The following is a 25,643-nucleotide window of genomic DNA, read 5'->3' on the forward strand; positions in this document are numbered from 1 at the left end:
TTTAACTGATTTACCCATGTCTCCACATACAATGTTCCCTTCTCTGAGTGGACTGCTTTTTAAATCAATTTTAACAATCAAATTAATAATTATCAAAGAAAATAAACTATGCAACAGATGCTTTTACATTACAGAAAATAGAGGAAACGTTATATTGTTTTGTATTCAAAGGTTTGTTCTTCACAGTAATTTCTGAGGCTCCAATAAAACCTCAAACTTTTAGAATCCCAGAAAGAAGACCTAGAGTAGGATTTATTGTGAGTAGCAAGATTGGCAATATTTTACTACTTCTTAAAAGCAAAAGTGTATTCTGACTGCCAATGTCTAAATTATTCAGGGTTAAATATTTCAAGTCAAAATGTCTTGACTTTTTATTCTATTGAGGTATTTATCTCCTAAAAGATAATGAAGTATAGATTATAGGTGGATCACCTCTGACAAGGTGTTTATTGGTGAACATATCTTCATTAAGAGTTTTTGGAAAACTCATCAAACTCAAATGAATAAGTTTTCTTCATAACCCATTTGGAATTATTCCTAATAAAATGATGAAATATGTGAAAAATAAAATATCCATATGTATAATAGATAATGGTAAATCCCCAGTCATTCAAGTTGTACATATTAATTTGAGGTGAGAGAGTAGCAACAGTATTTGGCAAATAGAACTCAATGTGGTTACTTCATTTAAAACCATTTGAATTATAATTTTGGCTTTCATTAAAGCTATAACTTTATTATAAACAGGAAAATTAGAAATATTTTTAATATCTGACTTAAGTGTTAAGAATATAGTAAACACATTTTAGAATAATGGCTGGATTTCAACAACTGAATTTGTTTGCTTAAGAGAAAGTACTGACTTCCTCAGACAAATGATACTAAACAGAACTCTGAGCAACAAGTCTTAGTAGAATATCATCATCCATCAGCTTTTCCCAGCTCTCCCTTTCTTTTTGTAACTACTTCCAACTCTGTCTTTCACTGAAATGAGGGGAAATCATAAGAAAGCTCAACAGACTCTAAGAGCACTGATGACAATTTTCTCCACCTATTTGCAGAAAAGAGGGGATTAGAAGCAATTATTGTGCATTTATCTCATTCTAGCCAGAAGAGCTTCAGCAGGCAAGCAAACCTGCTAAGGAGATAATTTCACAGCTTTCAAGTGTGCCTCTGAAGTAGTAAAAAAAAAAAAAAAAAAAATCAAAGGAAATAATCCATAGTTTAAAGTGTGTATGAATAAGAGGAATTAAATACACCAGTAACTGCATGCCCTTTTTTTTTTTTTTTTTTTTAATCTTCAGCTTAGCATTCTGGAATTTTATCTCCAATCATTGTGGCACCATGCCTCCATTCTGCTTTGTCTACTGAAACTGAGTTTTAGTAATGTGGATTTGTTGGTAATTTAAGATAAAGAATAAGAATTCTCCCCCCTATAAAAGTCAACTAGTAACCTAGTGCACAGTACATTTCATGTATCCTTGGGTATTGAATACATATTTTCTGGTTTATGGAAAATCCTTATGTCCTGTTAATGACATAAAGTGAGGTTTGCTTTGCTCCCATGAAGATGCTGTCTGGGTACTTGCTGGTCTTATTTGGAAAGGTCTGTCCTTCCGTCTCCTTGAAGGAGGATTGGCTTGGTACTGGGAACTAAGTTGTACTAAGTGGAAAATGAGGCTTTGTAAAATAATCAGATGCTAGCTAGATAAGCAAACAAGTTAGTTTATTTAAACTATATTGGGAAAAAATTTTAGGCAAAATTAATTCTTTAAGAAATTCCAATGACCTATTGTTTTAAATTGTCAAGCCACCTTGAAACATGGAACTTTGCAATTAAGTGCAGTTCAGCATGTCAGCATGTAGAACATGTTTTTTTCCTGTACATGTATGTGTGGGGGGCTTATATGTGAATGCACAGATACACTTTTGTACTGGAAGCTTCGTTTCAAGACAGATTAGCATAAAAATATTAATTTATAAAATACAATATTAGAGTCAATTATTTCCACTATGTCAGGGCTGCTTTTGGTTTTGAAATGATTTGGTGAGTTGAAGTAGGAAGATCCCTGAGTATATTTAAATTATTCTGTTAATATGTTTTGATACACATTTACCTTTTCTGTAACATCCAGCAAATAGTAGTTGCAATTAAAGTTATTAGTTGGCCCCTGTCCTTGTCATGTCATTAGATTATAATTCATTTATTTTACAAGTTTTATAAATTATACGAACATAATTATCCACTTAACACCAAAAAGGTAACTTAATTTAGTTTGGCAAATGCAAACACTGTAACTAGTTTTCATTTTTCTCTTCATTCTTTTCTGGTGCAGAAGCAAATGAGTTTTTCTTCCATAGTTCAAGTTATGGTTTCTCATAGTTGTAGTGTGACACTCTACCTCCCAAAACACTGTATCATCTGGGCAAAATCTTAGGGAGAAAGCCAAACATTGGATTCCTGTTTCATCTAGAATAAAATCCAGATTCCTTGACAGGACTTGAAGGAGTGTGTCATCTGCCATCTAACGCTCCATTCATATCCCCCACTTTCCAGCCAGACCTCCTTTGGCTTGGGGTACACGAAAACACTGCACACTTTCCTACTTCAAAGCTTTGAAAATGCGGGTTCCTCAGCCTGGAACCTTCTAACCCATCTGTTTGCACACCTGGTTTCCTCTCACTTTTTATGTCTCATCTTAAACGCCACCTCCCCAGAATGGCCTTCCTTCACCATCCATCTAAAGTAGAGCTCTGTTGGTAAAAGGGTGGACACTTTTAACTATACATTGAATAAAGTCTGAGGGCCTCATGTATAACGTGGTGATTATAGTTGATAACAATGTATTGTATAATTGAAACTTGCTAAGAAAGTAGAACTGAAATGTTCTCACCAAAAAAAAAAAAAAAAAAAAGTATGTGAAGTGATAGATGTGTTAATTAACTTGATGGGGGAAATCACAATGCATACATATATCAAACATCACATTGTACACTTTAAATATCTTACACTTTTATGTGTCAATGATACCTCCGTAAAGCCAGAAAAAATTTAAAAATAGAGCTCTCCCCTTACCCGCCGCCCAACTACTTTCTACAATGGTTCCTATTTAATTGCTTTGTGTCCCTATCCCACTAAAATGGAAATTCCTTGAGGTCGAAGAATCTCTGTACCTAGTGCAACAGGTTATATGTTAGGACTCAAAACTATTTCCCGAATCAATAAATAAATGGGAAAGGCTTTGGCCTGTGATTCAGGACACCTGGCCGCTGGGCTGATTCCACCATTGACCAGCCATCTGACCCTAGACAAATCCCAACCTCTGTGGATCCACATGATTAATCAAAAAGAACGAGGAAGAGTAGATGTATTAAGGTTAAGATGGCTGCCAAGTTTTGGTGCTTGATTCTTCCTTCCTCATTTTCTTGCACCAATACTGGGCCAAGCAGTATGTAGGGCAACCTCAGGAAATGTATGGATAGGTCTTGAGGTAGAACAACAGGGTCAGGGTGGTATAATAACAGAATTTTAATCAGCTTGAGTGCATCCCCATCTCAGGTGCATGGGGCCCAGTCTTCACGTACAGTGCTTTATAACCCACCTTCCTACTGTGTAGGAGATGTTTCTCTGCGAGTACAGATTACTACCACCCTCTTCCACACCTTCCTCAGTGTTAATGATAGCTTACTATTTTTTATTTATTTATTTTTAATTATTTATTGGGGAATATTAGGGAACAGTGTGTTTTCCCAGGACCCATCAGCTCCAAGTCAAGTCGCTGTTTTCAGTTCAGTTGTGGAGGGCGCAGCCCAGCTCTCCAAGTCAAGTTGTCATTTTTTTTCAATCTAGTGTGGAGGGCGCAGCTCACTGGCCCTGTGGGAATTGAACCAGCGATGTTGGTGTTGTGAGCACTGTGCTCTAACCAACTGAGCCAACCGGCCGCTCCCAATAGCTTATTTATTTTGTGAAAATTCTGACCTTTTGAAATGAAGCAGGATGGGATGGGATGAGAAAAGGGAGCCCCAGGATTATAGGTGGTGGAGGATGGAAAAGGATTCGAGCTTGGATTTGCAATGCAGATGTCAAAGCAGATTGAACTGAGAAAGCATCTTTGAACTAATAGGACTAATATGGCAATGAGTTCATTGGTGAAGAAACAAAAGTTCAAGACTTTGGAGAGAGGAAGTAGAGCCAGAGTGTAGACTACTGGAGTTTTGGAAGTGACAGGAAGAGAGAAGGAAATAGCAAAAGGGAAAAACAGCCAGGGATAAAGAAAGACTGTTCTGATTTGTTTTGGAGTTTTTGATGTTTTTTTTAAGGGGTAGGAATGTAGGTGCCTAGAGGGATTAGGATAGGAGAAACCTAAGCCTCTTTGTAATTAGAAGGCAACGTGCCAGAGGAGAGAGAGGCAGGCAAGGAAGGCAGTGTGGCGAGGAATTGCCCAGAATGACTGCAGAATGGATTTGTGGGGTTTTATTTGCTACCATTAGTTTTATTGCCCTATTTGGGGGTATAATTGACATATAACAAAGTGCACATAATTTAAGTGTGCAACTGCATAAATTTTGACATATGCCTACACCTGTGACAGCATCACCACAGTCAAAGTAGGGAACATAGCATGTCCTCATGCCCTGCTGGAATCCCTCCCTCCTGCTCCTCCCCGTACCACTGACCCGCTTCTTGTCACTATAAATGCATTTGCATTTTCTAGAATTGTATACAAATAGAACCATACTATAAGTGATCTTTTTTGTCTGTTTTCTTCCACTCAGCGTAATTATTTTGAGATTCATCTTATTGTTGGCTGTATTTAGTTTTCTTTATTGCAAATTAGTACTGGTTTCCTGTGGCCACTTGAACAAAGTGGGTGGCTTCAACAACAATAGAAATTTATTCTCTCACAGTTCTGGAAGCCTGAAGTCTGAAGTCAAGGTGTCAACACAATTGGTTCCTTCTGGAGGCTCTGAGGGCGAATCCACGCCATGCGTCTCTCTTAGCTTCTCGTGGCTGCTGGCAATCTTTAGTGTTCCTTGGCTTGTGGATGCATCGGTCCAATCCACATCATGGAAATGGACAACAGAAAAGGACAATGAAAAGGAGAACTGAGGGAGTAACAGAGAACTGGAATGAACTGGAAAGAGTGAGGGAAAGTGTGGAGAACTTTCCACCTCAGCTTTTCAGTCAGCGTTCTTAGTTATTCTTTTGGCAGTTTACTCCAACATAGATTTCAGGTTTAAAAGAAAAAGTCATTTCTCTGTTCCAGCGAATGGATTGCTCTGAACTGAAAAAGCCCAGGCAAGTTAGCCTGACGCTGACGCCATGGCTGAGCACTAGATGGCGCACTTTCTGGAGCAACTGGGACCTTGCTTGTGACTTAACAACTTAAGTGCCTTTAGGAGCCTTTGTCCCTTGTGTACACAGCCTCAGCCATTCTTAGGACACTGTCCACAGTCGCAAGTGAAGCTGAGCCCAACTTACTTCACCTTTCCTTTCTTTTCTGGATCTCAGATAAAGTCTACTGTCCCATTCATCTTGCCCTTGTTTGGAGCAAAGCTTTCCAGAAGGGCAGTCAGTAGCTGCTGTCTGTCTGGACTTCTCACTTCACATTTTCTCCTCCACCCACTCCAGTCAGGCTTCTGTCCCAGCACTCACTGCACCTGATCTCATCCAGGTCAGCAGTGGCCTCTGTGTTACGGAATCCAGTGTTCGCTCTTCAGTCCTCACGCTCTTCCCTTTGGATGCCACACTTTCCTGATTTTCCCCCTACTTCACTGACGGACACCTCCTCCTCAGATTTCTCGGCGTGCTCTCACTCTGCTTCCTTTCTCCTCTCTAATTACTTTCTCATCCTAGGTGATCTCTTCAGTCTATCGCTAGCCTTAGGAGAGTGATTTCCAATGCTAGGTCATAAAAGACATTGCTTTTTCTGTCTTGCCTTCTTTTGGATTGCTTGCTGCGGGGGAAGTTGTCTGATCTGTCACGAAGACCCTCAAGCAGCCCTATGGAGAAGCAGATGTGACAAGGAACTGAGGCCTCCGACAACAGCCATGTAAGTGAACCATCTTGAAAGTGGATCCCTGATTCCCAGTCAAGCTATCGGATAAGTGCAGTTCCTGCTGATGGCTTGACTGCAATGTCCTGGGAGATCCCAACCCAGAACCACCCAATTAAGTGTTTCCACACTCCTGACTCTCAGAAATCATGTTAGATAATAAGTGTTGGTTGCTTTAAGTCACTAAACTTTGGGGTGATTTGTTATGCAGCAATAGGTAACTGATATACCCATGTCTGCTTCTCTGACCTCATTCCTCAATACTTCCTCGCCATGCTCCCACAACATCTGCCTGCCTACTGTGCCTGAAATACACCAAAGTTGTTCCTGACCATGACCTTTGCCCTCTCTAGTCCCTCTGGTTAAGATCCCATTACCCTGGATCTTTCCATGCCTGACTCCTTCCTGTCATTCAGGACTTAGTCTTCTATAACCACTCATCCTAAGTTAACCACTTCCCCATTAGCATCCCAAAAAGTCTCCATCACACTACTCTGTTTTCTTTTTCACATAGCACTCATAACTGACCATAATTAATTTATTCACTGATTTGTTGATTTGTTCATTATCTGAGCAGGACAATGCTCTTATGTGTACCATGGCATCCTCCATACATACAAAAGTGTAAGGAACAAAATAGGTACTCAGGAAACATTTATTGACTAAAACAATGAATAAAATCATTTCAATATCATTTATTGGAACCACCATCATTAAGAAGATTACATCAATTTCTGAGGTCAGAGTCTATTTTTTTTCTACTAGGAATGTTTAGCTGGCCTGTTGACTTAGAATGCTGCAACTGTGTTGAAAGTTTCAAAGGACAGATATATTTACAGATAGCTGTGAGTGCAGAGGGGAGGTGAACAAAGGTTGTGGGAGAAAGGTGGATGACAAGATGGATCAAAGTTAACACAGATTAAAGTTGTGCTGATTCGTGGTGGCTGCTTCAATCCAAGCAGCTCTGGTTGGCAGAATGTTTCTAATACTTATTTGCTCTTCAAGAAGATTTTGGAAAATTAGCAAGTTATCATGTATAATAGCTCAAATCTTGACCCAATTCCCCCAGTACAGCCAGATAAATTAATATCTACTTTGATTTCAAATATACAGAGGGTGCCAAAAAATGTATACACTTTTTAAGAAAGGAAAAAACTATTAAAATTGTAATACTCAATATATACCAAAAACAAAAGATGAATGCAAGTCATATGTATACATTTTTGGCACCCCTGGCATATACATATATATATAAAATCTCTCCACAAAAATGGTGGATGTTATAAAGATCAAATACCCAAGGTAAATGATTTTATAATAACTATCTTTATGTTTTTATATCACAGATTATCCAGGAGCAATATTCCAAATATTTAACATCTGATACAGTAAATATAAGTTAATATATAAATCAGTATATAACCAAAATTTTTAAATATATTTCCCTTTATTTTCTAACTAAACTATGTATACCATAAAAATGGATAAAGCTGTAGTGTAAACCAGTTAAAAATCACTGTAATCGTTCCCAGTCATTTGTGACTTTTATAAACTGTCCACGTGTTCCGGGCTGTTTGGGTTGCCAGTGGATACCTTCCTCTGTGAAAGCCATCAGTTCTTCTTGTGGTGGCCCTTTCTTGCGTTTGTGACTCTTGATGCATTCCTAGGTCTCTACAGCTTTCTGCACTTGTCCCATTGAGGGTTGGGGAAGTAGAGGCCTCCTATTATGGCTAGCCCGAGAGTGTTTCAACATCTTTTGAGGTATCTTAACCTTATCCCCAGCTTTGTAAATAGAAATTTCATTAAACTCTCCTTAGGCCACCTTTTTGAGATAAGGTAATATCTTATTCTTCTTGTATTCACAGCACCAGCCATAATGAGGTAAATCTTACAAAGTTTACTTCAGGATAATAAAAGGGATTATAAAATGAACGTTATAAACTGAGGAAGGTCACTCCTGCTCCAGAGCAAGGATACATGAGGGTATTGTTGGAGGGATGTTTAACAAAGGCCTCTCCTCCTCATAAATCTCTTGAGGAGCCTAAAGCTAGAGAGAGCAAAGGGAACTGGAAGCCTCCTGGGAGGACAGGTTGGGACATCTTGTTTGGGCTGAGTTGGCCTAACACTGAGTAGACATAGAGGCCATGAGCCATGTGTCCCCTGCTTCTGTCTGCACAACCCCACCCAACTGTGGAGAAGTTCACACTATAAAAACTGTCAGTCAAGACTAGGGCCCTGGGCCAGCCCGGTGGCTCAGGTGGTTGGAGGTCCGTGCTGCTAACTCCGAAGGCTGCCGGTTCGATTCCCACATGGGCCAGTGGGCTCTCAACCACAAGGTTGCTGGTTCAACTCCTTGAGTCCTGCAAGGGATGGTGGGCTGCACCCCTGCAACTAGCAAAGGCAACTGGACCTGGAGCTGAGCTGCGCCCTCCACAACTAAGACTGAAAGGACAACAACTTGACTTGGAAAAAAGTCCTGGAAGTACACACTGTTCCCCAATAAAAGTCCTGTTCCCCTTCCCCAATAAAATCTTAAAAAAAAAAAAAAAAAAGACGAGGGCCTTGGACTCAACCTCATAAATCCTAGATTTTCTGGGGGAGCACAAGTTACAGGCTCAATATGTGCCTGAAACTAGAAATCACTCTCCCCCAGCCTCTTCTGCGCAGAGACATGCCAGAGAGAAAATGTGTATCTCAATATACAGTTTGAGAACCCAGTTGGGGGGAGACCTTCTCTTCCTTCCCTCTGTAGCAATAGACGATGAGGATGCTGCTGCTCGGGTAGACTAATGGCCATTGTTTTGACCGAAGTTCCTCAGATCAGGGAGTCTGGGGGACATCAGGCACTCCATGTGGCAGAAATGGCAGCAAAGAACAGGGATGGCAGCAGAGGACTGATGGCATTTTCTGTTGGTCTCAAGACTCCTTGTCTACTTGAATGGAGTGAGTCCCTGATAGTTGGATTTAAAATAGGAAAGAGACTCCCAGGGTAGGGAGAAAATGTTCTTGCTATTCTGAAATGGATGCTTAAGTGACGTAAAATGAATATTTAAAAGATATGACATTATTATATATGTATATTAGGCTGGTAAAGGTGGGTGTATGGCTACAGTTCAAAAGTTTCCTATTTTCCTTAAGGCAAAATTGAAACTTCTTGCCATGGCCTTCAAAGACCTTAGGCCTCTGGGCCTTGTCCCCTGATCTCACCTCATTGTTTCCCCTCCCTGCCTGAGAAATGCTCTACTTAAACTTAAAGACTTCTCTTTCGTCAAATACACCATACTCAGTGTCTCTCTCTAGGCCGTTGACCCTGTTGACCTTCTGCCAACTATCCAACTAAAGTCCCACCCATTCACTTCTCTAACTACAACTTGTCTCTCCTTGAGATCTCATGTCACACATGACTCCCCACCTTGAGAAACTGAGACCAACCCACAGATTCCGGCAGAGGTGTCTTAATTAGGTTCAACATTGTCACACTCCCTGGCATGGTTTTGTAGATTAAATTATGTCCCCCAAAAAGGACATGTTGAAGTCCTAACCCTTGGTACCTGTAAATATGACTTTATCTGGAAATAGGGTCTTTGCAGATGTAATCAAGTCAAGATGAGCTCATACTGGATTAGGGTGGGCCCAAATCTGGATTACTGGTATCTTTCTAAGACGAGGGAAATCTGGATAGAGGGAGACACATGCAGGGGAAGTGTGCCATATGACAACAGAAGTATGGATGGGAGTTATGCATCTACAAGTCAAGAAATGCCAAGGACTGCCCACAACCATCAGAAACAATGAAGAGGCAAAGATGGATCCTTCCCAAAAACCTTCAGAGAGAGAGCATCGCCCTCCTCACACCCGCGTTGCAAACTAAGAGCCTCTAGAACTGTGAGAGAATAAATTTCTGTTGTTTTTAATCTGCTAATTTGTGGTACTGTGTTACAGCCACCCTAGGAAATTGATATACAAAGATACATGGTTGTAGATACGAATTACCTATTTTGTTGTTGTTGTTGTTTGTTTGTTTGTTTCTCTCATTAGTGTAACCCCCATGAGGACAGAAACTATATCTGGCTATTCATCAATATTTACCCAGCTCCTAGAATACTGCATATTACATATTAGACATAAGATAAATATTAGTTTCATAATAGAACAGGCAATAACATTGCTTACCTGAAGAAAACTGGTTTTAAAAAAAAAAGAGCGATAAGAACAGTTCTAGGGGTGGCCGGTTGGCTCAATGTTTGGAGCACAGTGTTCATAACACCAAGGTTGCCAGTTCGATTCCCACATGGGCCAGTGAGCTGCGCCCTCCACAACTGGATTGAAAGCAATGACTTGACTTGGAGATGAGCTGTGCCCTCCATAATTAGATTGAAAACGACTTGACATGGAACTGACGGGTACTGGAAAAACACACTGTTCCAAGTATTCCCCAATAAAAATTAAGAAAAAAAAACAAGAACGTATCTACGTTGTGGGTCAGAAAGGCAGCAGAGTACAAAGGAAAAGACTATATTTGTGTTAGATAAATATTTCTACATAAGTCTTTGGGACAAGGTATATGACCACTATTCTATGATAATTTTTCAAATAGATCAAAGAGTCCATGAAAATTTTTCTCCCTTTATTTATTTTTCAGTTGAAGACACATCCTAAGAGGTGATCATGATTTCATATTTGACCAAAACAAAATAGATTGCTCTGAAAGTATATCTGCAAAATTGATTTAAAAATTAAATTAGCACTTACACTTTAGAAAAGCTTATTCTCACCAGAGCCAGGAGCTACATCTAGAAAGAACACTTCAGTATTGGAAAACTTGAGAAGATTGGTCCTGCATGCTGGGCACCCATGCCTGCTTTATGGAATCCTGAAAATCTTTTTGGCTTCTGCTAAACTTTTCTCATCCAGGGGTGGCTTCCTTGCGCTGCCAGGCTGGAGGAACTTCTTCACGGTCGGGAGGTTGCTGACCCTGGTTCTCAGGCCCTGCAATGCACAAGAGCACAGCCTCAGAGTGGAGACAAAACACCCTCCCAGCCATTAGCACAAGCCAGGCAATCTGAGACCCTTCGAGACCAGGACCAACAGCATCCCCTCCATCAGCACCATCCTGAGGTTGTGAAACAGGCACCCGGTGAGCTATGAAACAAAGAGGAAGAAACTACAGCTCAGCGGCTCTTTCCCCAGACACGCTTTTTGTTTAAGACTTCCTTCAGGTCACTGTCTGCGTCCCTACATGGAAATCCTGTACATGCATCACTCTTGTGCAGTACGAGGAAGAGTCATGCGTCTGTCAGATACCAACACAGATAAAGTTTCCAAACTGGAAAAATGAAGGTGTAGGGACAGTGGGCTGGAACTGGAGACAGAAAATACAAAAGGTAAACCATGAGGACCATCAAAAACAATCTGGCCTCTGAGAGAGAGAGGCAGGGGGAGAGAGAGGGCTGTGCCGAGAGAAGCACAGTGTCTGAGAGAAGGAGCAGGAGCTGAGGGAAGGAAGTCAGAGGAAGGAGACCTGCTCAGTCAAACTCAGGTAATAAAGAGAAGGACATACCTAGGAGAAAAGGAATCCCAGAAAAAGGGGGACAGAAACTAATGGAATAGCGGCTGAGGAGCGAGAATCTGAGTCCTGGGTCCCTTTCATTGTAACAAATAAGTTATTCTCCTTGGCGTAGCATCCACCTCCAATTTCCATAGAAAAACAAGATTCTTTGCATGCCTAGGACCAGGGCCTAGGAGCAAATTTTGGAGACCTGGGGGCAGCAAAGTTTTGGACAATGATGGGAATCATTACATCCCCAGGCCAAGAGTCCAAATAGTCAATCCCAGGCTGCGAGATGTGGGCCTTCCCGCCTGAGAGCAGTGAGAGATCACCTTCAGCAGAGGAAATTTGGCCAGAAGGCTGGGGTCAAGCTCTTCCACGCTGTAGAGAAGTTCCACCAGGAGAATGTCCGCCTTGCTCAGCCTGTTGCCAACCAGGTAGTCTTGTCCATGGCTCTTCAACACCTGGGGAATTGCAGGGATCCGGTTACGAACACAGAAGCAGGCGGGGTCCCCTGCTCCTGCCCAGGACTCTCCAGCCCACCTTTCCCACCTGTGCTGACTCACCTCCAGAGCACATTCACCACCTTGAGTCAGTGAGACAGAGAGAAGTGGGTCTCTGCGGTTCTTTCATTACTCCCCAGGCTACCCCTTCCTTTTCCAGTTCCCACGTCACTGTGGCTCCCTCCTGTGCTTCCTTCACTGGCCCAGGGCTGCACCATATTTCTGTTGTCCTCACACCCTAAAGTTTGCCTCCTGAACTTCAGGTCTTGAGTCGTGAGTCTCTCTGTCTCTCTGTCTCTCTGTCTCTCTGTCTCTCTCTCTCTCCCCCCACCCTCCTCATTTGGACAGAGTCTATCTTCATGATAACCTCCTTCAAACCTGAGCAGACTATTTCAGAGCCTATATGTCTCCTCTTGTCTGCTCTCCTCATTTCCCGGTCTATCTCTCTGGGACCTGAAATAATCCTGGGTCAACTTGAACTTGCCCATCTCCCATGAAACATCGGCTCTGACTCCTAACTCACCTGAGTCTGACAATAACACTGGTGGACTATGTTATAATTCTCATGCAGAAGTGCCTAGGGCTGACTGGACTTGTCTGCAACTTACTTTTGATGCATCAAAAAGTAGTATGTTTGATTAGAAGAGAGAGAGGGATAGAGACATATATAATTAAGCAAAGATAATTATAAAATATTGATTTTGAATCTAGGTGGTGGGTATGTATGAGTTTATTGTACATCTCTTTCAACTTTTCTGTGTTTGAATTTTTCATAATTAAATATTGGAGAAAATATGTGATGCTTGTTAAAATGATTACAGGAATATGGAAATAAAAAACAATGGCACCACGGACTAAAGATAATAACATTTTTGGAAATACCCTTTCAGCCTATATATGTTTGGATATAATTAATGACTGTAATAAAACATCAAATACTATATTGTAATACACATTTTTCAGTTTTATCATCTTTTATTTCAAAGTGCAGATGTACCTAAATTGCAATGTCTGTCTACATTTGCATCATGTGAATGTCCCTAAACTCAGCACCACAGGCCAGGAGGGTGTGTGCTCATGTTGCTATTAAATTCTTTACTCCTTGAATAGAACCTGACACACAAGCAATGAATTCCCATTTGCTGAGTGAATGAATGATTTAATGCTTTATAAAGATGAGTGTGTCGATGTTAATCTTTTTCTTTATACATAAGCCTCCTGCATCTCTTATAGTCATTATTCGGTTCATAATTTTTAGTTAGCAAGATTTCAGGTAGTTTTGATATTCAAGTGTCCTCCTTCTACATTCAAAGAGAAACCTTAACTAAGATACGTATTATGTTTAATGATAGAACTTTATTTCCTTAGTTTTGCCTGAGTTTCCTCAAAAGTCTGAGAGCCACGTCCACAACATTTGCAGATTATTTTTTCCTTGACATCTTTTCATCTGTCTCTTCCTCTCCATCCCACTGCTTCCATCTCCGTGTAGAAGCATCTCATCCATCCCTGAAACATGACCGATGGCATTCACCTGATGAGAAGGCAGCTCATGCCTCCTATGGATGTTGCCAGAATATTTTCTGATGATTTGCTTTCATGGGCTTCCTCTTGAATGAAAAGCCCCTGCAGGATCTACGCCAATCACTAGTGTGGCTCTCAGAGGCTTCCTCCCACAGCCTGCGCTCTATCTATGCCATGAAATTCCATCGAGTAAAGAATTCGGGATTGGGTCCTTAAAAATTGACATTTTGCTGGAAGATGATAACTTGGATATAACAGGTACAGTTCCCCTCAGTGTTGATTTTTATGCCGAGAGAGTCGGGTGCTACATTAGTATTCAGGAGGGCTCATTGGAAGGGAAGGTCAATGCCCCGGGAACACCCAGGCAGGATTTTTCTTTGTCCTCTAATCTTAGGGCCCCCAAACTCTGAACAGCCCACTTACTTTTTCAAAGGCAGGGAAATAACGATTTGTTGTTTTCTCTTTGATCAGGCTGATCTTGGCCTCTTTTTCATTAGGTGGGCATAGTGGTAAATGCAAAATCATTTCAGTCAAATCTGCCATACCTTCCGTATACATATCAATCCTGAAAGACAAAGATGACCGAGTTGTGAAATATCTCCCGCCTTAGATTTTACAGTTTCAAAATGTAAAAGAATGGGGCCTCAGGAGGTGGCACCTCCACTGGGTGCATTATTATATGCCAGTCGTTCAGCTATGATTTTTACTGAATTTGAACATTTCATTCTAGAACAAGTAGCTATCAAGGTAGAAATATGTCTAAACTTTTTGCTTTACACATGACAAATATAGGGACCGAGAGCATCAGTGACCTGTCCAGAGTCACAGGCATAGAGAGATTGGTGGAATCACTGCAAGTGACCACTGAGGCTGTACCTGGGGTTACCCATTGCTGCTGTGGTTTGTTCTGTGCACAAACTCAGTGTGATTGACGTGGCTAAAGACCTCCAACCTAAGTAATCTCCATGGAGAATCCCTGGCACAGACACCTGCTCCTGTCCTTCTCCCTCTCTTATCCCGTTACCCTGCCCAGGCCCATCTATATGCCTGATATTAGCAGTTCTGCCAACTAGCTCCCCTAAAACCTGGTTCCACAACCATCCCAAAGTACTGTTTGCAGACCGGGGTCCAGTTTGCAATTCTCCAGACTCCACCTAAAATATCTCCCAAAATGGTGCACCCTTTACCCAGTTCCATCCACTCCATATTCCAAGAGATACGTTTTTATTATCCCAAACTGGGTTTCCTATAAGATGTTTCTTTAAAAAAATATATAAAAGCTTTATTGACATATAATTCACATACCCTAATGTCATTCTTTTCAACTGTAAAATTTTGAGATTTTTCATAAAGTTACAGATTTCTGTACCATCATCACACTCTAGTTTTAGAATATTTCCATACTTCTAAAAGAAATGCTGTGCGCTTTTGCAACATTCCATATTCTTCCTACCCCCTAGCATTAGACAACCAAACTTACTTTCTGTTTCTCTCAATATAAGTGTTTCTGACATTTCCTGTGATGCTATCATGTGGTATGAGCCTTTTGTGTTTGGTTTCTTTCATGCACCATAATGCTTTCAAGGTTTTTCCATGTAATCATTCCTTTTCAGGGCCAAACAATATTGCAATATTGCCATGACCCTGTGTTCATCCAGTTATCAGTCAATGGACATTTGTGCTGCTTGCTTGCTGTTTTTGAATATTATAAATAATGCTATTGTGAACACTTTTGCACAAGTTTTAGTGTGGATGTATTTCTGATTGTTTTAGGTAAATACCTGTTAGTGGAGTTAGTGACGTATGGTAACTCTATGTTTAACTTTTTGGGTAACTGCCAACAGTTCCTTACAAGATTTTAATGTCAATCATGTGGTCGCCTCACCACAGGGAGGAGAACCCCCCCACCCTGATATGGTTGCAGTAAATAAATCTGGCTGCTTCAGTCCTGTGTCAAAAAGCTTGGGGTAACCATAGCATCTTGGGCACCAACCTCTTCTAACCCTTGTCAAGTGGCCCAGTTATAACTGGTTGGTAAGTTACATTTCTGGTTCTCATTCTTGTAATTTCCAGAACTTGAAAATCCGCTGCTTTGGATCCTTCCCTGCCCCAGCCTTATCCTCTAGACACTCAGACACGTGTCCCTTGTCTCTAGCTGTGGGCTGGTGTCCAGCTCCTCAGGCCTGAGCACCTGGAGTCATGACTGCACCATCCCCCTTGGCTTCATAGTTCATCAGTGTTTGGAAACCTCTGTCACTCCCGGTGCTATATCCGTGGAGTGAATCCTCTTCTATAGCCCCACTTGCTTGATTCCACTCCACGTGGAATCCCTCGTCCTCAGAGCTCTCTGCTGTATCTGACCTCACTCTGTACCTCCAGTGCCCAGCTGCCGTTGGTCACGACGCCCCTGACACAATCCCTCCCACTCAACAAAGAATTGAAATAGTTCCTATTAATTGTTGATGCAAAAAACACAAAATACCGTACAGGGCTCTCTCCTTCATGTCTCTCCCATAGAGGTTGTATTTGGTGGCAATGTAGTTGAGAATGGCTCTGGACTGTACCAGCTTCATCCCATCAATTTCGACCATTGGCACTTGCTGGAACATCAAGCTGCCATCTTTTGAAGGAAGAAAAGAAAAAGTGAAATGTCTTGTGGATCACAGGCTTTTAGGATGAAAACATTTTGTTTGTTGAAATGATTAAAGATATGAAAAGCAACAAATGTTTGCCTGGAAACATTTCAATGGAAACAGCATTTTGTTTTAGCCTCCTATAATATCTTTTTTTTTCCTAATCTGCCTTTATACTTTTTAATTTATTTCATTTATCTTTTTATTCCCATTAGATACATGGGAGGTCCCTTGTGATTTTGTGTCAATTTGTCTCCTGGATAGCACAGGAAGAAGTTGGAGAGAGGCTACAACAAGGCTGCCTGCCGGATGGCATTTCAAATGGGAAGTCCCCAAAATAGGGCTTTTGGGGTTCACGGCAGTAACGCCAAGTTTAAGAGACATTTACTCTGTAGCTTGTTTTGTGTGCTCTGGTATTTCCACCACTGCTCCGTGTGTCCAGACCCTGCTTTCCAGAGTCAACTGTGCTAGTTCTTTCTTTTTCTCTCCTTCTTCATACTGTCGCCTGGCCTTCCAAGTAATTATTCAACACCATCTCGTTACCTGAGTCTGTAACACTGCTGGGATATTACCTTGTCAATCCTGTAGTGAAAAGACTTGAAGCAACTGCTGGGCCTATTTCTAGTCTTCTCACTCTGGTGCATGTGTCTGCATGTCCTTGGATAGGACCCTGCAAGGGGTCCTGCACCAACACAGCTCACTCATGGTGCAGAAAGGCAGGAGAAAGCAGAGTTCAAGGACACCATGGACGGCGCCTTTAGCGAGTACTCAGCGAGGTCAAGCCCTTCCTGGCCCTGAGCGAAGTCCAAGACCTGCTCAAGGAGCCCCACCCTTTACACTTGAACTACTTTTTGTCTCTCCACCAGCCCCAACACCCACCATACACACACATAGGCGTTGCCTGGTTTGAAACGTCAACTGACTTCCACTAGATCAGAGGAATTTAAATACTTGGTCTTACCGTTTCTTAACTTGTCCAAGTCTTCTGGACGTTCTATAAATTTCTCTTCAAACTGAAAAGCAGAAACAGTAAGTGAGTTCTTGATATTTCATTCCATAGCATCAAGGAATTTTTAACCCGTGAATGACTTGTGTCTGACCCATCACATGAATGAAGTCAGATTTCTGACTTTGGCAGGGTACACAGAAGGAAATGGTCGTGGCTGTTTACAGATATGGATTAGAGCCATAGAGAAAAGAGCATGGGTTGTAGCATGTAACTGCTCCTATTTGGAGGTTCAATTCACCCCCACCCTGTTTTCATCTCTGAGGATAATTAAGTCCTAATTTTGGAAAGGGTGCTATTGAAAGGAAGAGATTGGCAAGTTCTTGTAGTTAAGGAGTTTTAGTATCTCAGGAAAGCCCTTTTCTCCACCTGAGACAGGAGAGGACATTGTGTGTCCCCCAGCATGGGGTGTGCCATGGGGCAAATGACCACCTAAGATGCTGCCACCCAGGGCCTCTGCTGTCATTTACATCCCTCCATTTCATTTTACATTTTAGAAGGCAGACTTTACGGTGAAAGTTTGGGGACTTTAGGTTTCTAATATGCTCAGTGGAACAGTCTATTTTGGATCTACATGACCCCATAGGGTCAGACCACAGATAGTGAGTTATGTGTGCAGCAATTTATAAAACTCCTCGTTCTGGACAAACATAAGGGACGGTGGGTGGTCATCAGGGTGGGTGCCATGGTAGAAAGGGGTTGGCTGGTGTGACATTGTTTGTGAGGCTGATGGAAATGGATGGTATATGAAGATTATCCTTTGGGAACAGAGACCCCAGAAGACCTGACCAAGTGCCTGACCAAGAGTCATACTGGGATGGAGGAGAGGAAGCCTAGGATGCCCTCAGCATTGCCCCCGACTCCCCCTCCTGTGCCGAATCCTCCCTGTCCAGGGGCTCTGAACACATCCCTGAACCTCAGAGCTGAAGTCAGGACCACAGTGAAAACTTGGGGTTATTGGTTCACAGGGAGAAAACAACCTGGAGTGGCACTATGTGTATTTTCGTGTATTTGTTTCTTCATGAAATTAAGGAAGGGCTGGGCTCAAGTCTGCGTGCATTCATGAAGTTATCAAGAAAGTATAATCAAAGGCTGAGATAAACATGTTGTCATGAGGCTGAAGGGAGCGAGCTAGAAGCCCCTGGTACATGACGCCACCTCACCTGAAACCCTCCTTTACTGTTCTACCTGAGGGGCAAGGTCTCCTGAGTTCTTCCATGACTCTCTCCCCTGAAAACCCTCACAGAGTTGCTGCCTCCCCCTGATCTGGACTGAGAAGTGTTTTTCTCATTGACCCCTCTAGAGGGCAGCGCCCAACAGAGTCATCTCATAGAAACCTATTTTCCACGGGGAATTTGGCGTTTTGACACTGTAAATGTTGGGGTGTCCTCCGAGATACTCCCACCCCTCCTTTTAATCACCTATTTGCTTGTCTGCGTGCTCACTAGAATATAACCTTCCTGAGGGCAGGGCCTTCGTTTCTCTTGTTCATACGTGTAGCGTCAGGACCTAGCACAGAACCTGGCACTGACAGGTAATAGACAAAATCGTTGTTGAGTGGGTGTATTAAAACTTTAACAGGAGGTTTCTTAAAATCTGCTTTACCCATACTTCTGGTTTATGCTTTAACTTTACATTTATTTTCTAGTATCTTATGTTTTTATCTTTTACTATGGAACTTTCTATCCATAAATGCCTAAAAATGAACAAAAACTGATTCTCATTGGACCCATCACTCAGCTTCAATAATTATCAACTCAAGCCAACCGGTGTCATGTTTAGGACCACTCACTCTCCCACTCTGGCAAAAATTTGAAGCAAATTCTAGAGACCATATACTTCATCTAATATATTTCGTCTAAAACATAAGAACTATTTTAAAAATAAGCACAGTACATTTTCATACCTAAAACATCAACCATGATTCTTTCATCTTACCTAATATTCAGTGTGCTAGTTTCTAATGTTGCTTACACGGTACAAATGATACCATACAGTTTGTTACGTCCAAATCCAAATAAGGCCCATGCAAGAGGGTTAGTTTCTTAAAGTTATTTCAGTTGTTTCTGTTCTTTTGCCAAGAATAAATTTAAGTAATATATCAGGTCTAAACTGGTCATGTCTTAATAACTGACAGTTTTTGTTTTAATGCAGCACTCTTGACTGGTCCTTTAGTAAGAAAAGTTTCTTTGTGAGAAAGTACTTTGATACAATTTTAGATCCAGCGTAAGATGACAGAACTCAGAACCGACCTCTACTCCAGCTGCAGCCAGGAGCCACCGGATGGACTCCATGCGGCCTCGTCCATTGAAGTAGTGAAGCGTGGGCTTCCCCGCCATGCTGCAGTTGCCTGGTGTCTCTAAACATGAGTGAGGGAAGGAAGGAAGGGAGGGAGGGAGGGGAGGGGGGGCGGGAAGGGAAAGAGGAAGAAAGAAAGGAAACCACAAAAACAAAAATGTACTTTATGACGTGTAGCCGAACAGCACCAACAATCAATAGAATGTCTTCCTGGGCCTGAATTTTCACCCATCAGTAGAGAACCCTAGAAAATTGCTCCACACCATTCTCATGTCTCTGTTGTGAAAAATCTCATCGTCTTGGCAGGCTACTAGGTGAGAGTCTATGGTAAGGATGCCTGTGTGGGTGTTAGGGGAGGGGGGAGGATTAGAGAACTAATATCTACTGAAAATCTCCTAATGATTCTGGCACAATTCTAGTCCCTTTGGACACAGCACATCTGTGATCCTCACAACGGCCCACGCACTAGTTGTTACTATACCCATTATTCAGTTCATGAAACCAAGGCACTGAGCATAAATGACATGTGCACAGTCATACTCCACTTCATAATGGACCTGGAAATTCACACCCAGGACTGACAAGGGGCAGGGCTGGAACCCCCCACCCCCCGACCCCCAGGTCCAGGCATTGGGAGTCTGTGAGGGACCTTGACGCCAGAGGACTTCCTGACAGGGACGAGGAAGAGGGAGCAGAGTCAGTTCTCAGTAACGTGGCTGTTCTGCTGCATTTGTTCACAGGCTGAAATTAAGGCTGAGACTCACTGACCTGTAGTTCAAAAGACCCTAATTCTTTCCACAAGCACAGGACACTAAATCCTTCCCTTTTCTGGAATTCTACATTCTATCTATACGTGGTACATTTTTTAATCTAGAAAAGTTAATGTTACTGTATTAACTTTACAGTAGAGTAGAGCTAACATTTGTTCACTGTCTGTTATACAATGTTCCTGCTCACCTATTTATCTTCATTTCATCCGACAAAAATCACCTGAGATGGCTCTGTTATTACTCTGAATTTCACAGTTGGGGATCCTGAGGTTTCCAGAGTAATTTGCCTAAAGTAACTGTTGGATCTGGGATTCAAACTCACTTCTATTCAAACCAAAATCGAGGCTTCATTTTCTATATGGGTGGGTTTTTTTTTAAAATATGCGTAACAACTCTTCAGTGGACTGTTTCATTTAAAAAAATGAAACAGAAGAAAACAGAAAATATCAGAGTGCTTTGTACATAAAAAAGACAGCATTGTTTCATGAGTTTTAAGTTTCCCTTATACGTTTGTTGTGTGTATGGGCGTGTGTGCACACTCATTTGGTCACTGTAGTGGCAGGAGATACTTTGGTTGTGTCTGGTCAACAAAGATTGAGACCCCTTCGTCCATCCCAGGCTGCATGGGAAGTGGACATAGCCAGGAACCAGACAATGAAACTGGCCCCAACAATGGATGGAACTAGTTCTGTCGTGGCTGTGAATAGAAACACATAGGACTCAATAGAAGCATGAATCCCAAAGCCAGGGCTTAGGGAGACAGAGTTGCATTTTCTATCTAGATCGCAAAATTGTTTAGAAAACACTAATGCTTTTCAAAACTTTTGTTGTTGTGGAGTTTGGGATAAAAATATACTTCTCTTTACCCAGTGATATACCTCCAAAAATGTGAGTATGACTTGAATTTTAAGTATCAAAATGTTTTCAATATCCACATTGTTAATGTGAAACTCAATAGTCTAAGCTTTAGAAAGCAAAGAATCTTTTGGAAACGTACTTAATAAACTCACCTCTCTTGTTAGTGCAGATTTTGTCTATTGTACTTATTTGGCATGGGAAAGGGAGATGCCATGAGTCAGCAGAATGCAAAGGAGAATAAAGTTTGCACTAACATGTGAAATGTGTTTGTTTTGGACTAGAATTCACAGAGTTCAGTGTCTCAAATCCTCAAGCTTAGCTTCCTTAGCCATTGGCTGAGGATCAAGTTACAAAGGCAATTTCTTTTTATCTTATCATACATTTTATCATAACTTCCTCATAATAAGCAACCTTCTTCACCTTCCCAATCGGAGGGCCCCAATGTCCTGATCAAGACTGGAGCAAACGTTATCACGAAACTTTGCCTGGTAAACAGCAAATGAGAACTAGAGAAATTCCACGATTTGCCATAGGTCACATGTTAGTTCCTGATTGACAGTCAGTACGAGTATCTAGCAAGTGTGTCTACCCTCTACAACAACCCTGAGAAACAGCCTCTAATACCCTGTTTTAAAGATGAGGAAACTGAAATTCAAGGAGACAAAGCACCTCTCCTTAATGCTTATGTTTTGCAAGTGTTCAGTTAGTTTGAATTCATCTTCTAATTTCAGGTCTGGGGCTTTTTCACTCCACCGTGTAACACTGGCATGCTCTATGCAGCTCTCTGAGACCCTCGATTATTTTCCCATTCAGAATTCATTAGTCTGCCAATGGTTAAAGGGGAGGGACAGAGAGAAACATTGATGTCACAGGTTCCTTTCTGTTAGCTGATGTTTAGGGGTTTGATAAGACGAAAAATTAATAAAAGCATGTCTTGCCTTCCTTTGATAGCCTAAAAACCTGTGAGTAAATTGAGAACTGGTATAACGATGTTTTACCTTAATACGGAAGGAGGCTTATACTCCTTGAAAGGAATATAGCCTTTGATAATTCCAGTAGTAAACTAGAGGAGTTGTGTCTCCAGGGTTGGTCCTCATTACAGCATTTCTTAGCAGAAAGATGTGAGACTCGGAGACAAAGCCCAACTCCTTTCCGTATGAGGTATGTCAACTCAGTCAGTTTTTTAAATCAGTGTACCCCAATTTTCTCTTCTAAAAATAGAGATAGTGTATGTAAGTTTGAAAGCTATTGAGAAAGTTAAATGAGCTACTATACATAAAGCTCATAATAGGGACCAGAAAAGGCAAGTACTCTCTCAGTTTCTGGGAGAGGAGTGAGTCTCTGAACACACCGGGTAGCGCATGTGTCTTCTTTCTTCTGTCTGTCAACATATCTGTTTATCTGTACGTCTATGGACCTATCATCGATCTTGTGACTCAGAGCACTAGTACAAAGAAGATTTTACATCTACATAAATATACAGACTTTTTTCACGTACGTCATATAATAGCTTTTGTGACTTAGCTTGTGTGGAAAGTTTAGTTCTATTCAGCTTGGTTCACCTGGTGGCAGGACGTTTTCCATGAAGGTTCAACAAGGTCACACACATGATGAAACACAGCATTTTGAGCCCCAAACCTGCAGCAGATCCTGGGTTCTGCCCCTGTACCATGCACCCCTAGGGCCTTTCTCCTCAAACCTGGCTCCCACTGCCATTCATTGCATGCTCTGAGCACTCTGTATCTTTCCTGTCCCCAGACCCCTGTGCATGGGGCTCAGCCATGCAAATGGGAGACCCACTGCTTTTCTCTCCTGCTATTCATTGCACTAGTGCAGTCTCATGGCAACACTGATGAAAATGATCACTTCCCTCCAACATCACTCTCCTTACTGGGAAATGCAAACGTGTCACAAATCCTCCGACAGCTTGTTTCTGGTTTACCTGTAATATAGTTCCTGCTTTTAAAACGTTTCCTTCAAAGCTCCTCAACTAACACTCTTTGAGCACTTTCGTGTGCTAAGAAATGATGTCTGGTTGGGAAATCTGGTCAGAAAAACAGGATTGCAGAAAACTGAGAGTGTACAAGGGTCCCAGCAGTGACTTCACTTGAATTGGTTGCAACCCAAGAGACATGTTTCTCTTAGCCAGGAAGTCAGAGCGAGGTGAAAAGGCTGCCAGGCTGAGCAGCTGAGAAAGCAGTGTTTACTCTTACATTCTGATTCGAACGACTGGTACGGAGCATTTCTGTGATTTCAAAAACTAATTATGTGCTACGTGATTATTCATCCAGTTTTCCCATCAAGACTTCCTGAACTTGGAACTTGGAGAAGTCCTGTGATCCTGGGTTTGTGCTTTCCCCCACCCCCCACCCCCCGAGGACATTTGGCAATGTCTGGAGACACATTTCGTTGTTCAAAGTAAGTGGGTACATCAGTTGGGCAGAGACCAGAGGTGCCTCTGATATGGAGTCAGGCTATGCCTTCAAAGTGCATCTGAATGCTTTTTATCCATCCTTCGTCATGCTGCGCGTTACCCACCTTTTTTTCATCAACCATGTTATTTTAACAGACACATTTTGGGGACATTTAGTTGGAAATGCCTTACGGGTGATTGCTGTTGGCTATTAGATCTATGTAATCTTTCCAGGATAAAGTTGTTTTGAAAACTACAGCAATTCCTCACTATCACTCCTCTCATTCAACTCTAGGCTTTGACGAGCACTCGGATGGAACCTGATCCCACTCTGTGTTCTTTCTACAAGTGCAGAGTGAAATGAAGAGAAAGAGTGAGAATATTCATCTTAACTGTGCCAACAGTATGGATGAAGCAATGATTTCTTGTTAAAGTTGTAAACAGACAATCATTGTTAGGTATCTTAACGTGTAAAGTTTGCAAATTTCAGATAACATATGTGTTATCGCCACTGTCAAGTACATCCTTAAAGCTAATTAAATGTACATTTCTATAACAAGTATTTTTGTAACAAACAAACAAAAATATGGACAGGATAGCTCCACAACAAAAAATTACCCATCCCTAAATGCCAATGGTACCAAGGGTGAGAAACGTTTCCAGGCATTAGCTAGACTTGTCATGACTTGGCAGGGAGAAAAAGAGAGAGAGAAAGAGTGGGGGAGGGAGAGAGAGAGAGAGAGAGAGAGAGAGAGAGAGAGAGAGAGAGACTTGCCAGTTAACTAATTACAGCAAAGACGGAATACAACTTAGTTCCACTGACATCCAGACTAACTTCATTCTGTTACAGTAAATTCTAATTTGAATTTTCACAGCCTCAATAGTATTAAGTATCACCATCCACACTGTTATGTGTTAACTACTTCAATGGAGAAAGAAACTGTAGGATAAAGTTACACTCTCTCTCGAACTGTAAAGATTGCACAGTTTGTTAGGTTGTCTAAAATGGTGTTGTTCTTTTTTCTCCTCATATCATTAATTTTCATTATATGTAAAAGCTTATGCCCTAGTTTTCCAAATTTTCATTTTTACATTTCCATAAAGACATATCCAGCAGCATTTGGATAAACAACTTTTGAACTGTCCCCTAAGCACACCGAGAAGGCATGCTTGAGTATAAAACAGACATTTGCTTGTGCTAAGCACACATTTTAAAATGTTTTTTGGTGACTTAGATGTGAGGACGTGAGGCAATGTATGGAAGTTTATAAAATTCCTACTTACCTTATGAAAGTCTGTCTCCCACTTGGCTCAGCAGCTCAATGCCAACTCCTCATGTGGTTATCACGTCATCTGTTTTATAATTGGATGACGCCTCCTCTCTGAAAGGGGTAGCTTCGACACAGGGAAAAGCCACTCCCACAGTGTTCGGAGTTCGTAGGTTCCATGCTAATTGGAAGGAAAAAATGACAAGTCATCCTCTTATCATGAAACAACTGGTTAATATGTTCCTTTTGAAGGTCTGCAAATAAAAGAGTACACAATAATTTTCATAGTTACTTACAATCTTTTTTTGCTGATTAGATTAAAAGAAAACATTGTTGGATGCTCCCTACCAGTGAGAGGGACAAGACTTTTTGAAGGAATTTACTGTGAGGTTTCCTGAGTTGGAGGCAAGAATGAAGGATGATGAGAAATCTCTGCTGTGAGCAGAGCAGGGAGCTGATGTCAGTAAAGACAAGCTGATCCCTGGAATCCCTTTAGGACAATTTATACTAAAATATTATTTATTGTTCATCTGAAGTTCACATTTAACTGGGTGTCCTGTATTTTCTCTGCTAAATCTGACGGACCAGTTAGTATGCTTTTTCCTCTCTGCCACACTCAAATCAGCTTTCCTAGCTTCTGGACCTTTGCACATGCTGTTGGTTCATTTTGGAATACTCTGCTTTGAGCTACCACTCTATACCCCCTCTTATGTCTTTTCTTACATGATGCTGACATTATATGTTTCATATGTGTTTTCCCCACAGTCTG

At 41.5% G+C, this 25,643-nt stretch overlaps 1 protein-coding gene across 2 annotated transcripts; it reads right to left on the reverse strand.

Moving 5' to 3' along the window:
* Positions 1-10,668: 10,668 nt before the first annotated feature.
* On the reverse strand, positions 10,669-25,045 carry LOC109448945 (glutathione S-transferase A2). 2 transcript variants are annotated; one of them, XM_019734747.2, is made up of 8 exons: positions 24,891-24,955; positions 24,248-24,291; positions 19,520-19,626; positions 17,223-17,274; positions 16,116-16,248; positions 14,052-14,193; positions 11,937-12,068; positions 10,669-11,045 (listed from the first exon to the last, which is right to left on the reverse strand). In XM_019734747.2, the coding sequence occupies exons 3-8, from the start codon at positions 19,604-19,606 to the stop codon at positions 10,920-10,922; spliced, it is 672 nt and encodes a 223-aa protein (XP_019590306.2). In that variant the 5' UTR covers positions 19,607-19,626; positions 24,248-24,291; positions 24,891-24,955; the 3' UTR covers positions 10,669-10,919. The 2 variants fall into 2 exon arrangements, with proteins under 2 accessions (XP_019590306.2, XP_019590305.2); XM_019734746.2 differs by lacking the exon at positions 24,248-24,291 and having other exon boundaries at positions 24,891-25,045.
* Positions 25,046-25,643: the final 598 nt, after the last annotated feature.

This window comes from Rhinolophus sinicus, linkage group LG05, assembly GCF_036562045.2.
Source record: "Rhinolophus sinicus isolate RSC01 linkage group LG05, ASM3656204v1, whole genome shotgun sequence".
NCBI classification, from domain to species: Eukaryota; Metazoa; Chordata; class Mammalia; order Chiroptera; family Rhinolophidae; genus Rhinolophus; species Rhinolophus sinicus.